The sequence below is a fragment of the Pseudorca crassidens genome, chromosome 10, assembly GCF_039906515.1.
Source record: "Pseudorca crassidens isolate mPseCra1 chromosome 10, mPseCra1.hap1, whole genome shotgun sequence".
In the NCBI taxonomy this organism is placed as follows: domain Eukaryota; kingdom Metazoa; phylum Chordata; class Mammalia; order Artiodactyla; family Delphinidae; genus Pseudorca; species Pseudorca crassidens.
Window position 1 is genome coordinate 20,397,875 of NC_090305.1, and position 15,241 is coordinate 20,413,115.

A 15,241-nucleotide genomic window follows, 5' to 3' on the forward strand; every position below is an offset into this window, starting at 1 on the left:
TTATAATACGTTATATATGGAGTATAATCTATAAAAGTATTGAGTCACTATGTTGTACACATGAAACTAATATAATATTGTAAGTCAACTATACTTCAATTAAATAAAATATCTGATGAGAAATGACAAGAAACCATTATAGCAGTTTGCACCAGACCTCTACCTTCAAAGGACTGGTTTTTTTCACCTTTGAGTTTTTACAGTGAAGTGCTTTTTGTACCCATTTTCATTTTAAAAGTGCCTAAAGTGCATCCAGAGAACCGCTTCGGTTTGGGAACACCAGAAAAGAACACCAAAGCAGAGCTCAAGGTGGAGGCGGGCTCCAGGTCCCGGAGCCTTTCCAGCAGGCCCACCAGCCCGAAGCCCCTCCTGCAGTCCCCCAAACCCAGCCTGTCGGTGCGGCCCACCATCCCGCAGAAACCGAGAACCGCCTCGCGGCCTGGTAAGGGTTTTGCTGGTCAGGAAGTGACACCACGACCGGGCCTCCACAGCTGGTTTCCAGGGCGGCTGGTGAACGTGGAGGGGGCGTGTGTGCGGGAGGGGCCGTGAGAAACCTGCCACAGTGACAAAGGCTGAAGGGTGCCTTCATTCAGCCCTGAGGTCACCCACTCAGGGACTGTCCTTGCGCTCAGGGCTACAGCTCGGAGGCAGGATGGATAAAGCAGCCTCGTGGGGTGCTGACCCCTTCACAGGGCTCAGTGTAGCTTTCTGAAAGCTGTGTCCTGGTGCTCCGACCCTTCAGAAGGCCACAGTTTAAGGATGAGGGCCACAAATAGGGAACGCATAAGTTGCTGTGTTTTTAATCCCATAGCCTGTGAAATATTTAGGGTTTAGAACAGGGCTTGGCAAACTATGGGGCTGTTTTTGTAAATAACATGTCATGGGCACACAGCCCTACCGTCTATGTATACCACAGCCCGGCCCACACACACACCAAACTGAGAATTACTTTGCTGGTGATAGAGCAGAGAAAGGAGTGCAATGCAGTTAATCCTTTCAATTAGACTGAAACAGGACAGCCTTTAGAATTAAGAGCCGAGAGTTCTAATCCTACCTATTTTGCCATCTTTTTAGCTTAGCAGGTCAATCTCTCCAGTTATACAGTGCTCACCACAGTCCTTTCTGGTTCTCAAAGTGCATGATTCTAAGTTATTCTTACTGATCTCAGTATGTGTGTGTAGGTACGTGCACCTCCACTCCTGAAAGCGCAAATATATATTATATACATATGGTGACCACTTTACTGGATTTGACAACAGGTAAAGGCAATGGGTTATAACTATCACGCATTTTAAGAGAATCAAATAGCCTTTGTGTTTGAGGCAGAGGGAGTATTCAGTTCACTTACAGTCTAATTTTCAAATACCAGCTCACTGAAATTGAAATTCTATATGCAAGATAGATTCACATCTGCAGATTTTAACTCTTCGTAAGTTTTCATTATTTTTCTCTCTATTGTTTGTTACTTCACTGAGCTATGAAGCTAGTTTTTGGCCAGAAAAATTCTCTGCTGCTTTTAAAAAGATTATTAGTCATTTGTTTTTAAAGATTAACCCAGCTTATAGCTTTAGGAATCCAGTTTGTGAGACAGGTTGATTCATGTCTTTGTGTCTCCGTAGAGGACATCCCAGACTCTCCATCCAGCCCGGATTCCCCTAAAGTCGCTCTTCTTCCGCCTGTCCTGAAAAAGGTTCCTTCGGACAAGGAGAGAGAGAGCCAGGGCAGCCCACAGCCCAGTCCCAGGACGTTTTCCCGGGAAGGTAAGACATGTTTTCTCTGAGTGAGCTCTCCGTAAGGAGAGTCATTTCAAGCGGAAGGAATTAATCTTGGACTCAACTTATATCCTAGAGTTTGTCGGTCAGCTCAGCGTCCCTTGGATTAAGTTTTGGAACCAGTGCAGTACTTTGTTCAGAAACTTGATTCAACATTGTTGGTGACACTGGGTCTTAAAGAAGGACCATATACAGGGAATAAAAGCGTAATGGAGACACTCAGCCCAAAGATCTTTGTAATAATCATCTCTAGATGCTCCTGAACTCCCAGTGTGTTAGAAGTGCACGCACATTGTTTTGTGACGCATTTGGTTGCTACCTGTAGGTTTCTAGGTCCCATCACTGCTCAGAAGAGCTCCCCCTGGTTGTCAGTCACCTTGTCAGTCACCGTTGCTATGGTTCAGGAGCGGCTCGCACAGGCCTGGGAGACCCTGTGGCTAGTTAGCTCGCTCAGTCGTGAGGTCAGATGAGCCTCATTCTCAGAAGTGTGTCATCTGCGTGGATGCCCTCAGCGCATCGTGGCACCAGTGTGTTCCTTCTAATTTGCTGAGGTGGCAGCAGAACAAGGTAGTCCCGGGACTTGAATCTCATCTCCCAGAATCAGATCAAATGTCGGTATCAGTGGAGGCGAGGTGTGTTCGGGGCGTCTTCCGCACCCCACCAGGTCTTTCCCCCACTCCTCCCATTCTGTTCAATGCACAGTTGCCTTTAGGGTTCTGTCCTTCATAAAGTGTAATGTAATTGCCATCTCTAAGCCCCACCTGTAAAGAAATTCTAGAGCCATCGTCACCCATGTCCAGATAGCTCTCAGTGTGGTTTGGAGTTGCTTGGTTTTATTTTATTGTTTGATGCTTTAGAATTCTTTGACCGCTCTGACATCTTCCTCCCTTGGGCCATTTTCTTTTCTTCATGATGGTCTTGGGTTGAAGTTCATAGAAAGTGTTTGTGAGTACTGTCTTTGTTAATTGGGAGTCGAATGAAAAAGAACACAGCCTACTTTCTCATCTCCATTCTGCAGATTTCCTTGGTGGGTGCAAGCTTCACTCACCTGTTGGCTATACATTTAAAAAGGTGGGGGTTTTGACCAAAGCTGACAGACCACTTCTGTCAGAGAAACTAAAGCCATGAACAATGGCTGACACGTATAGTCATTTCACACGGGGTAATCGATAAATACAGGGCTTGGTGTTACAGCCACGGCCTTTGGAAGTCTCGGTGTAGGAAGAGGAAACTTTGGTGGTGCCAGGTCAGAGGGACTGGAGCCAGCGAGTGTCCTGATAGGACCACTCACAGCACACAGCCCCACCCCTCATTTGCCCTTCTTTCTGCCACTGCTGACTTTGCATCTTTACTTATAAGGAAGCTTTGAAAATGCCTGAGAGAATTTTGTTGGAGAGAAATAGGGAGGCATGGAGGGGTGGTAGGGGTAAGTAGGAATGCTCACCTCATCAAAAAGCCATTGGAAATATGGAAGGATTAAAAAGAAAGGGGGAGAAGGTTGAACAAGAAATAATTGCTTAACATTTTTGAAAAATGATGTTTTCTAAGACGCCTGGCTATATGATCAGACAAGGCCTAGAGTCACCCGCCAGCCTCATGAGTAACAGCACGTACCATGGAGCCTCTGGTTAACGGAGCGGGTGAAATACTGGATGCTGCTCGTGTGCTCGTTGCTGCTTTGAAAAATTCAGGTGTTCTTTCCCCAGGAACTTAGGAATGAATGAGTTGCTTCTCAAACATTTCATAGCTTCAGGGATAGATGTTTGATTCCCTTCCTCACTCCCCCCAGCAGCAAATACTATGGATGGTTCGCGACCCCATCTTTCCAGCTAAAGACTGTAGAGCCGGGGAGACCACTGCTTTCCCCTCGGGCATCCAGGATAAGTTAGTCACCGAGATCATTCTGATGGTGTCGCTTGATACTGAAATTGGACTGAAAATCTAGGTGAGGTCTGAGCACGGTTTGTAAGATACTGAAAGTGGACTGAAAATCTAGGTGAGGTCTGAGCACGGTCTGTACATGTCTGAGGTGGTAATATTTTGATTTCAGTTTATTTTTCAGCTTGTCCACTAAGCTGGCCCAGGAAGGAGAGCCCTTGTGAGCCCTCTCTTTTTCTTTAGAAAAATGTTCCTGCTGTGCTCATTCCTATTTTCTTGTACATGATTCATGCTGGTTACTTCATTTCCTTGTTCTGTGCCTCCCTTTGGACTAGCGTGCCCAACTCATTTCTGAAACAGGTAAATGGCTGTGATTCTTCTGGATTATTCCATAGTGAATGTGACTTTCGTTAATCCATCTTGGGATCGAAATGGTAATGCGGGGGCCTTTTTATTAGTACCTTTGGGGGGCAGACTCAGCGCTCACCTCATTTTGCACGACATTTCCATAATGTTGGCTGTTGAATTCTGTAGATAATGGTATATCTGTTCAGGACCAACACTGGAGGTTCCTTGAATCTTAAGTGGGGTGGGTAAGCTGATATTTAAGTTTTATAGATTAATATTTTTTAATATTAATGTCAACATGATGTTATTTGCTACTACAAAGGGTAAAATGAATCCCTTTTCCTCAGTAGTGCAAAGAGGAGATTATTACAAAAGGCATTCAGATCATGACAGTGGCAAGCCTTCCAGTAGAGGGAAAAGACCTTCAAAACTGTACTCCACCATTGCAGAAGAGGAAGTGAATGCAATTGGGCACAGGAGGTCACAGCCAACAAATGGTTAGAGTCTTCAATTATCATCCCTCACTGTCCCAAAGCTTATGAACTGGCACTAACAAAAACAAACTTTAATTGAGTAACTTCTATCCTGGGACTGGGTCAGGGATTATTCATAAACTGGTTTTTTTTTTTCTAAACGGCAACGGGATGGTCCTTCCATTGGGGGCAAAAAGTATTGACTTAAAAATCTAAATTTAGAAATTCTTATGAGGAGGATCAAGTTACTTTGGAGTATGGTGACTTGTCCTTTCAAATTTCTGTGATCCTGGAGGTTTATTTTTATATTCAGGGTCATGTCTCCTATTCTCTCCCTTTCTCTCTTTACTCTTCTCTTAGATTTCAACTGGGATGGGGTCAGAAATTCTTAGAGTAGCACAGTTTACCCTTTAGAGAATGTTGGTCTAACACCTTACCTTACACTCTTTTAGGGAAGGATGCACGTGATCTTTTAGCAGACATTTTATGACCCTTTAGTAAGAAAGGAAAAGTACCAATTAACTTTTCAACCTCTAGGAACAATTTATACTATTTCACAGCAGTTACTCAATAACTTCTCTCTGCCGTTTGACACTGTAGTAAATTCTGTAAAGTTATTTTCAGGTGAGGACAGTCCTAGGAGAGAAAAAGGAGACGGATTTTAAATCAGCTTTCGTCTCCAATGGGAAATTTTAGAACAAGCACTGCTGATTCAGAGAGGAAATGGCTTTTCTATGACCATTCATCATCTCCCTGGTTAATAACTTTTTATAAATATGACTTGAAAAGTCTTTTAAAGGAAATTTTAGTATCATAAAAGAAAAAGAATATAAAGTTCTGGTATGTGAAATTTCCTTAAGGGACTTTTTCCCTTAGAAGGCGGCTTTTATTTCTTTCTGTAAAACTTTATCAGAGGTTAACATATGATGTTAACATATGAGTGTCTTGGCTCCAAGGATAAAGTGCCCACAGCCACGCAGTCTGGCCATAACCCCACATCCCTCAAGAGGGAAGGGCACTGGAAGTGACCTTATAATAGGGATAATTTCCCTTTATTTTAAAAGGCTAAACCATTCTCAAACTTTAGCACTTGATTATTGATGATAAACCTCTCCCACCTTAGAGCTTAGTAGCCCAGTGAGTTATGATTTCTCAGGTAGGAACTACTGTCTTTGAGGACTTTCCTCGACACATTTAAACACAAAGAAAACATCTACCAGCCCCCCACGAGCAACAGCATTTGGAATCAGCCTTCTTGGCCAGTAGTGTTGGATGAGCCATGTACTCTGCCTTGCCTGGAGGCCCGGCGCACACTAGCCACATGACAGGGTGGAGTTAAGGACATGCCCACCACATAAAGCGAAGTCCGTAGTCTGTAGGTACGCATGGACCATCCTGTCTGGGCCGAGCAGCACTTGCCCTAGAGGAAACCAACCAGCTTGGTCCTTCACTTTTAAAGTACTTCCTTTGTGGTAGGTGTGTTCATAGACACACGATTACAGTAACTCTTTTCCCTGCAAGAGATTTTCTAAGAAAATCAGTTGTCTTCAAGTCACAGAAAAATTACATAAATGAACACCTAAGACACTTATCTTCTGGAGAGAATTAATTCTTCGAGTATATGAAATCAGAAGTTTTGATAAGGACACCCAAGGTTACATAGATGTTTCTAGATTTTGGAAATTTACATTTGAACTATTGCATCAGTTGACTCATATCACTTGTTAGTAACAAAGCACCCTTGATACAAAGTAATGTTCCTTCTTCAAGAGGCCACTAGAGCACTTTATACAACACACAGACGAGGAGCCCGCCTGCCAGTACCACATGGATCAGCCAGCGAGGCTTTGAGTTAAACTAAGATGAAGCCAGACATAAGCCAGATCCTAGACAGGCGAGAACTTCTGTGTCTCTCTGATTTTTTCATGACCTCTTTGTGATGGGCTGCATCAAATTTTGATGGAATTCAATAGGACCATCTTGATTTGCTTTGCTGCCTTGATTTCTTGAACTATGGACAGGAAACCAAAAATGTAATTTTTACGGGAACTTCAATTAAAGTAATTTTATGTATAATATTTTAATCCTGTTTTGTTAGTGCCGATTCCCAGCACTTGTCTTCACCCCTGAGAACTGCGTAGCAGTCTTTCTGCATAGTTTCCTGGTTAACCAACAGCGTTCAGCAGAGCAATTCTGTTAAACCACAGTGTGTACTTTTCTTTAAGAACAGCTTTGTTTATGCTAAAATAGCTTTCTTATTTTCCTAAATGTATGCGTGAAACAGAGGCTATTGTTCTCAAAGCATGCTACCTATTTTTATCATGATTATTATGTTTTAATTGTGTGGCTATTTTAATATTGATGTGACAGGTAAAATGCTTACTTTCTTTTCCTGGAAGTACTTGTAACTGCATCAAGTGATATGCATTTCATATCATTTCCTCGCTATGTTTACTCATAAGCTGTGATGTTTTCATTAGAGTATGTCCTATTTTCTTGAAGAAAATAGTTGGTTTTGGCTTTGTATGCATTGTAATGTATTCTATTTGTACAGGCCATCTTATTGTGAGATTCCTTTTATATATATCACTTGCTTCTTCCATAATTCAGCCTATAGCCAACAAATATTATTGTCTGTAAGCCAGTGCTCTGTTCCCCATTTTTCACCAGATCTGGGTTCTACTACCCCTACGTGAATTCTTCAAAAGAAATTTAATGGTTGGTTGGCACTTTGGGCCCTTGCCAGAAAGTATTAAGAAACCAGGGCCGACTACTGAGTATTATTTTAAGGTCATCATAATGTTTTCTCCTGGGAAATATGGAGGTCAGTGGAGCTTAAAATGAAGAAAAGCTCAAATTTTTATATGAATCTCTAATTCTGAATTTATATGCACATTTCAGAAGCTTTAAAATTAGCATATATATGTATTTATTTGCATATATATATATATATATATATATATATATACGCAAAATCAGATCATCTTCAAGAATGACAGATTTCACATTTGAGCCTCTCTAGGGCAGTTATCGCCACTGTAGACAGGATATGAATATACATGGAGTGTCTGTTGAATACATTGCCTATTTACTTACTCAGGTATCTTTTATAATTTTAATGGTACCTGGAACGGTAATAAATATGTGTATAGACACATATATAGAGATGCTCCAGCACTTTACAGTATAAGAAAAATTAGATTGTTTTACTGCACTTCTTTAATGTAAGAATTCACACATTAAAGCAGGCTGCCTAAGAGTCTAAATTCAGAAATATTGAACCTACTTCAATATAATTGTAATTGACATCCTAATCACATGCTGCCTAAAGGCTGGAAAACAAGCCTGACAAAGAACATTCCCCCTACAAAGTTGTCTGCACTAGTGATCTGGACTAATACTGTGTGCTTTGGCTTCCAAACTCAAAGTTAGTTGTGCAACTAGTTCCTTGATCTCACCATGCCTCAGTTTTCCTATCCAAGAAAGGTGCCTACCTATGATACAAAGAAAATGTCAGCCTGGTACTAGACTCATTGTCACATTCCCAATTGGTAGAGTTAAATCAATGACAGTGAATATTTTTAGAATAAATTTTTAGATAATGGTACCACCCTAGTGAACTGCTTTGACAGTCCCCCAGAAAGAGCATGTCATTATTCCTCTCAGTGACTATGTCGGACAAATTAAAATGTTTGCTTTCATGACTGGTACCAACTCAGAAACCAGCCTGTTAACTTGCCCCCCGCCCACCCCCCATCCCTGGAGGACTCAAATACTAGTGTCACTTGGATGGAGGCTAAAGGACAATCTTACTTTTTGCAGGGAAGATTCCTGTGTTGGATTTCTCTCAGTTTCGCTTAGCCCTGGTCCAGGGTTCTCGGTTTTTATCTGTGACAGAAACATATTTGATTGCGTGAATTTCTCCATTTTTAGAGAGTAGTCTGATGTCATATCATGTAACATCAATTAGACCTGGGATTTCGAGAAAGCCTAAAATATTGGGAAGGATGAAAAGTTTTAATCTAAGAATAAAAGCTAATATGTTTGCTCTGAAGACAAATGAGCAATGCATCACCATACTTATTTCTTCCTTAGAGCTTGTAGTGTTGGAAAGTTTTGAGTAATACTTATTTTAGTTTTAAAATGAATGAATAAAATTTCCTAGCAGTTTTCACTAGTAATGCTCTACTATGAGGTTAGATTATTTATTGCACAGTATTTCAAGATGAAAATATGATAAATTTTCTCTATTAACTCCTGTTCATAATACACACACAAGTTGAGAACTTAAATACTTTGAGTCTTATTGAATACTATCAAATTGGCTTTGTGATAAAGGGCAAACTATTTATAGAAAATTATTTACTTTTCCAAAACCTGGCTTGTTAACAACTTTCAAAGGACCAAACAAACACATTTAATTTTTTTACCCAATGCAAGCTAAAAAATAAAAATATATATCATTTTTTCATTGCTTTTCCCCTCCATCTGAGAATTTGCTCAAAGCTGTTGGGTAAAAAGAAGTCAAAAAATTTTTAAAAATTACTTACTTGTATGGTGAGATTTGAAAGTTTATTCCTTTTCAGAATTGAGTAATTTCAATTTAATGTAATTAACGAAACTTAAATTTTTATTGTCTAGAGGTCAGAATCTGGCCCTGACAGCAGGAGTGGCAGGAGAAGTACTTTACTATGTTTGCATTTTGACTATTAGGTTTCATGAGCTTTCACTTCCTGAAACACCATTCTTTAGCAGAGTAAACATTTAATTATCCAAGATGAGTTTTTTACCATAATGCTAACATCGAAATGATTAGAAGAATCAAATGAATCCTCTTGCTTTTCCAGGACTACGTGCCTGGTTGGATCATTTAAACTTCTGAGGAGTGAGGTAGCTGTACTCTTTCAAGCCACACAAAGTGCATGGGTTTGGTATTTTTAGCTTAAGTGGTGTCTATACAATAGACTTGGTGAGTAATATTTAATAACCCTTAACAGTCATGCTGGAGTGTGGCATCTAAACCTTTCCCAAGGTATAGTAGCAGTGAAGCTATGATCTAGTTGGAAAGAACATGGGCTTTGGAGAAAAATTTGGGTTAAATCCCGATTCCAAGTTTTATGGAACCTACCCCGTAGCTGTGAACAACAGAGCGCCTGGCAGGACACATCACAAAGGCTCAGTCTGGTGATTGTTCTCTCATTGCTCTGTAGAGACACAGCAGATCCTTCATATTTATATGTGATCAAAACAGGCAACAAAAATGGCAGTTCTTTTACCTGGAGGCTGGTTCCTAGAGGATTGAATATAGGCAGTATTAATTCATCTCTACAAGACGATTCATTTCCTAGCGAGTGAAACTGAAGTTTTCTAAGACATAGAAAACCCTGACAAGGATTACTAGGGCCTCTGCTTATATCCCGTCCCTGAAGCAGGGATGGCCAACCCTGAATGGTCCACCTCAGGGCTCTGCTTCCTGTGCTGCATGAGGGGGCAGCTGTGACTGAGGAGCTCACCTGGGGCACAGTGGCTTCAGTGCTCCTCCTTCCTGGCCTCTCCCTTCGCTCCCACCCACACCCTCACCTCCTGGGGTCCTTGCCCTCAGATGGTCAACCACATCTATGAGAGGCTCACCCTCTCATAGACTGGGATTTTTCTGTTTTGTTTTGTTGGTTTGTTTTTAATTTCTGTCTAGAGTCTTGAAATGTACTTGGCAAGTTGCTTTTGAGCAAGTTCATCCCGAACCCTCCCACTCTTCAGGGCCCCTGCATCTCACCCCATTACTGCTCAGGCCACTGGCATCTTCTTGTTCATCAACTATAATGACTTCCTTTCCTTTCTGTTTCAGTGTCCAGGAGAAGCTGGGGCCAGCAGGCCCAGGAGTGTCAAGAACAAAAGCAGTGGTCCTCCAGTAAAGATGGCCAGCAAGGCAGCAAATCCAGTGACTCTGGGGAAGAAGCAGAAAAAGAGTTTATTTTTGTGTAACGGTCACCCACGTAGAAGTCTTACCATGCGGGGTGCGTTTGCTGGCCATCAGAGAGGAACCAAGGGCAACACCTCTTCCTACTTCCTAAGCATCTTCTCTTGGTGCTTTTTCCTTTGTCCTTCCCCACCCCACCCCCCCTCACCAAAACTGAAACAGATCCATCTCTCGGTAATCAAAGCACATGTCTGATCTTCTCCCAACCCTTAGCATTTGATTTCTATGCATTCCTTCATATGCCTTCAGTGAATGCCAGCAATTATCCCATGGGCCCTACTTGAATTTCTCTGAGGCAGCTACAGTTTGCCCTGTAAGATGAGTTTGGGGAGGTAAACAAAGTAACTGGACACAAACTCACAAGTAACACCATCCAGCTGACCCTGGGGTACTGCTGCACGTACCTGTGTCAAATCTGCACTTGACTTGATAGAGCAATTTATTCTTGATGTATGCAATTGCACATTGTAATTATATTAACAGAGCACACTAATAATTTGTATAAATTATATATATTAGATCTTGGGTATGGTTTTTGCATTCTCCCATGGGGAACTTCTTCCTTCCCGATGTGGAATTGTACATTTTAACTTGGTCTGGTGACCTTTGTGATACCATCAACGAGCAAGTTAAGAACCGAGTGAAAGGCCCGTGGCTGATTCTACCATGTGCCCAGATTAATGTATATAGTTGACTGGAATGAGGTTTTATGAATATTCGTGTTTTTTGAAGGCCTTTAATTTCTGTCTGCATATTAGCTTTTAACGTGTGATTAAGAGAGAATACTTTGACACCTGTAAAAAAATCAAACTACTACTTTTGAAGACATTTCACAAATATTCACTTACATACACGCTGAAGGTATTTTATGCATATGTATATTTATACCAATAAAATGATTTTACAAGTGGAACTGCGACCTTCTCCAGTGACTTTTTTAGTGAGGATTGGCTTGTGATGAACTTTGTTTTCCAAAAATCCACAATAACCACAGTTCCCAGATAATCAAAAACCTATTACATTCCAAATAAATGCAACTTGCTAATTCCATGGCCTCCTCTCACCTTTGGCCAAAGGATGAAATTCATCAAAAGGTTATATTATGAGTGTCCAAGAGAGCCCACTCAGGCCAAATGACAGGGCCAGATGATGGAGTGGGGGCCTGAGTCGCTCAGAAAATACCAAGGCACTGTGAGATGAGCCGGACTACTGCTAGGAGGGGTCTGGGAATCTTCACCTAAGTTACAGACCATGGTTTTCCTACCGGTGCCGTGTGCAAGCCCTAAACTAAGAATCAGCCTATCAGTAATTCACACCCCATCTCAGTTATACCAAACAGGGGCCAAAAAAGCCAGGAATCACTTTGTTTTGAGGACGCTTCGTTGTATGGCTACATTGGGCAGGCTGACCTTCCAAATGTATTTTTCCTTAGTATAACATTGGTTGGCCTGGGTCTACTTTGCAGAGGCCATTGGCCAGCAATTGGGCAGGCATGTGTCAGGTGTAGGAAAGAAGTCAAACTGCAATTTAAAAATGGCCACTGAAAATCCAGGAAGAGGATAACCGACACCTGGTTATTTACGATGGGGAGCTCCACCTGTCTCCACCTGTGGTAGAAAAGATGTTCTCATGCCTTTGATCCTGCCCCATGCTGGCTTGTTTCCCTGTGTGATCCAGCTTCTGTTCAGTATCCACTTTAACACAGTATTCCCAGAGGAAATACTGCAAACTTGAAGGGAAAACAATGACTCATTTCTTCTTTTTTGTGAAAGAAAAAATAAGGAAAAATTACAACAGAAAATCTAAGGAGGCAGGGCAGCCCTGGTTTTTCAAAAATGTTGCACCTGTCCTCAACCCCTAGTGTGCAAATCCTAAATTGAGATGGCCATGAAAAGATTTAGCATTTTTTACTTGCTAGATTAAAAGCACTGCCCAGGTGTGGTGGCCCTGCTGTAGAAACCATTTGGAGTTCATTCTCTGCCTGTTCCTCTTTTTTTCTTCAGAGCAAGAACATTAACCAACACCTTCTATAGATTGTTGAAGGAGCCCAGTGGGAGGTCTTGGTAGAGGCTCTAGATTATGTGGCTGACCCTCATGTCCACTCTATAAGGCGCTAAGGAAATAGAGGTTTCAGACCCTCAAGGATTGTCACTGCTGTGTTTGGAGTCCTGCTCTTCCTAAGGTACGCAGTCAACTAGAAACCTGCATTCTCGACTCTCATTTAGCCCAGAACCCAACCCCTTAGCCAAATTGCTGAAGACCAGAACCGGGCCAGAACCCAACCCCTTAGCCTCCTTAACATCATACACAAAAATAAGCTCAAAATGAATTAAAGACCTAAATGTAATGCTGGATATTACAAAACTCTCAGAGAAAATCATCAGCAGAACGCTCTCTGACATAAATCGCAGCAAGATCTTTTTTGGTCCACCTCCTAGAGTAATGGAAATAAAAACAAACAAATTGGACCTACTGAAACTTACAAGCTTTTGCACAGCAAAGGAAACCATAAACAAAATGAAAAGACAACCCACAGAATGGGAAAAAATATTTGCAAATGAAGCAACTGACAAGGGATTAATCTCCAAAATATATAAACAGCTCATGCATCTGAATATCAAAAAACCAAACAACCCAATCAAAAAATGGGCAGATCTAAACAGACATTTCTCCAAAGAAGACATACAGATGGCCAACAGACACATGAAAAGATGCTCAACATCACTAATTATTAGAGAAATGCAAATCAAAACTGCAATGAGGTATCACCTCGCACCAGTCAGAATGGCCATCATCAAAAAATCTACAAGCAATAAATGCTGGAGAGGGTGTGGAGAAAAGGGAAGCTTCCTACACTGTTGGTGGGAATGTAAATTGGTGTAGCCACTGTGGAGACCACTATGGAGGTTCCTTAAAAAGCTAAGAATAGAGCTACCATATGATCCAGCAATCCCATTCCTGGGCATATATCTGGAGAAAACCATAATTCAAAAAGATACATGTACCCCAGTGTTCACTGCAGCACTGTTTACAATAGCCAAGACATCAAAGCAACCTAAATGTCCACTGACAGAGGAATGGATAAAGAAGAGATGGTACATATATACAATGGAATATTACTCAGCCATAAAAAAAAGAATGAAATAATGCCATTTGCAGCAACATGGATGGACCTAGAGATCATCATACTAAGTGAAGTAAGTCAGAGAAAGAAAGACAAATATCATATGATATTGCTTATATGTGGAATCTAAAAAAGGGGTACAGATTAACTTATCTACAAAACAGAGTTACAGATGTAGAAAACAGACTTATGGTTACCAGGGGGTGAGGGAGAGGAAGGGATAAACTGGGAGACTGGGACTGACATATACACACTACTATATATAAAATAGATAACTAATAAGGACCTACTGTATAGCACAGGGAATTCTACTCAATACGCTGTAATGGCCTATATGGGAAAAGAATCTAAAAAAGAGTGGATATATGTATATGTGTAACTGATTCACTTTGCTGTACACCTGAAACTAACACAACATTGTAAGTCAACTATAATAAAAATTTAAAAAATAAAAACTATATATAAAAAATTCTTTTTAATAAATAAAATTTAAAAATCCATGCTTTGAAGCAGCCTGGCCTCACCTGTCCTTCACAGTACAGGCCTGGGGCTGGGCAAACTGCTCAGCGAGCTGTTTTACTGGGGCCTCCCAGCCCCCTGCAACTGTAGCTGCACACACACCCCATATGACACAGCTGAACACAGGAGAAGCTTGATTCACTAACACGGGCCATCAGTTTCATCTGCTGGTAACATAATTAACGTATATTAAGATCTATGTGATGTTTGTCTCACATCTAGACATGGGAAAGCAATGAATTTGGCTTCTGTGGATCCGTCAGCACCTGCCCGGAGCCAGGGTCGTCTGCCTGGGGTTTGGAATGTTGATCACTGTTGGCCACCATCCCCCAAATTGCCAAGGTTCAAAATGTAGAACAAGGCACGTGAGACCCACACACTGCATCTCAAGATTTCTTGGTCTAAGGTCTAAGATACGCAGTCAACTAATCACACCTTGAATTTGTAGCTTCTTTGGTGAAGGAAAAATTTCTTATGAATTAGATGCTCTCCCCCGTTCTCACACTAGGTATCCCTCCAAGGGTAATATCCATGCCGTTATTCAACGGTGGCAAATATAACAGAACTAGCGTGATACATCCATACTTTCTAATTTCAGCTTGCATTAGATTTAACTCAGAATGAGGCTGTCACACTGTATGCGCCGTTTACACTGTGGGCCTGTTTCATGCATCCATACCCAACCCAGTCCTTTGGGATTAGGCACAACTCTGCACCTCCTTGCCATACTGTGATCATGAAGTCTTTGTTGACAATAAAAGCATACATTTAACCTGTTTCTTAAGGTGTGAAGGAATTAAAGACAAATATTGTCAAGGTGGCAGACACTCCAAGTTGGTTTCCATGTGATCAGAGCCGCCTGGCTGGATGCAGAAAAACCACTGCTGGGAAGATGTGCTTTGACCTCCTAGACACTGAATCCCTGCAGAGAATTCAGAGGTGTGCTGTACACGGATTCTTCCGTAGAACAGGGTCCTTACCCATGGCAGGAACCATGGAGGAGGGAGCCCTGGAACCAGGCCTGCAGAGTGGGAGGTGTTGGTACAGGGGGCAGCTCATGTTAGGGATGTTCCTACATCCATCCAAGGGGTCAAGAGATCACCGTCTTCTCTCAGGTCCTCAGAGGGGAGAGTGAAGGCAGGCTGCTTCC

The 15,241-nt window shown here is 41.7% G+C and overlaps 1 protein-coding gene across 10 annotated transcripts in view; it reads left to right on the forward strand.

Moving 5' to 3' along the window:
* The window catches only part of CARMIL1 (capping protein regulator and myosin 1 linker 1), a 317,492-nt gene extending 306,131 nt beyond the window's left edge, over positions 1 to 11,361 (forward strand). For 3 of the 10 annotated variants that reach the window (XM_067752161.1, XM_067752157.1, XM_067752160.1), the window contains 4 exons: positions 239 to 442; positions 1,620 to 1,760; positions 4,346 to 4,495; positions 10,317 to 11,361. In XM_067752161.1, coding sequence (XP_067608262.1) covers positions 239 to 442; positions 1,620 to 1,760; positions 4,346 to 4,495; positions 10,317 to 10,453 — 632 coding nt within the window. In that variant the 3' untranslated portion in view covers positions 10,454 to 11,361. Of the gene's footprint in view, positions 1 to 238; positions 443 to 1,619; positions 1,761 to 3,985; positions 4,496 to 10,316 lie in introns of those variants that run through there. The other 7 variants (XM_067752162.1, XM_067752163.1, XM_067752167.1 and 4 more) reach the window with 6 other exon arrangements.
* Positions 11,362 to 15,241: the final 3,880 nt, after the last annotated feature.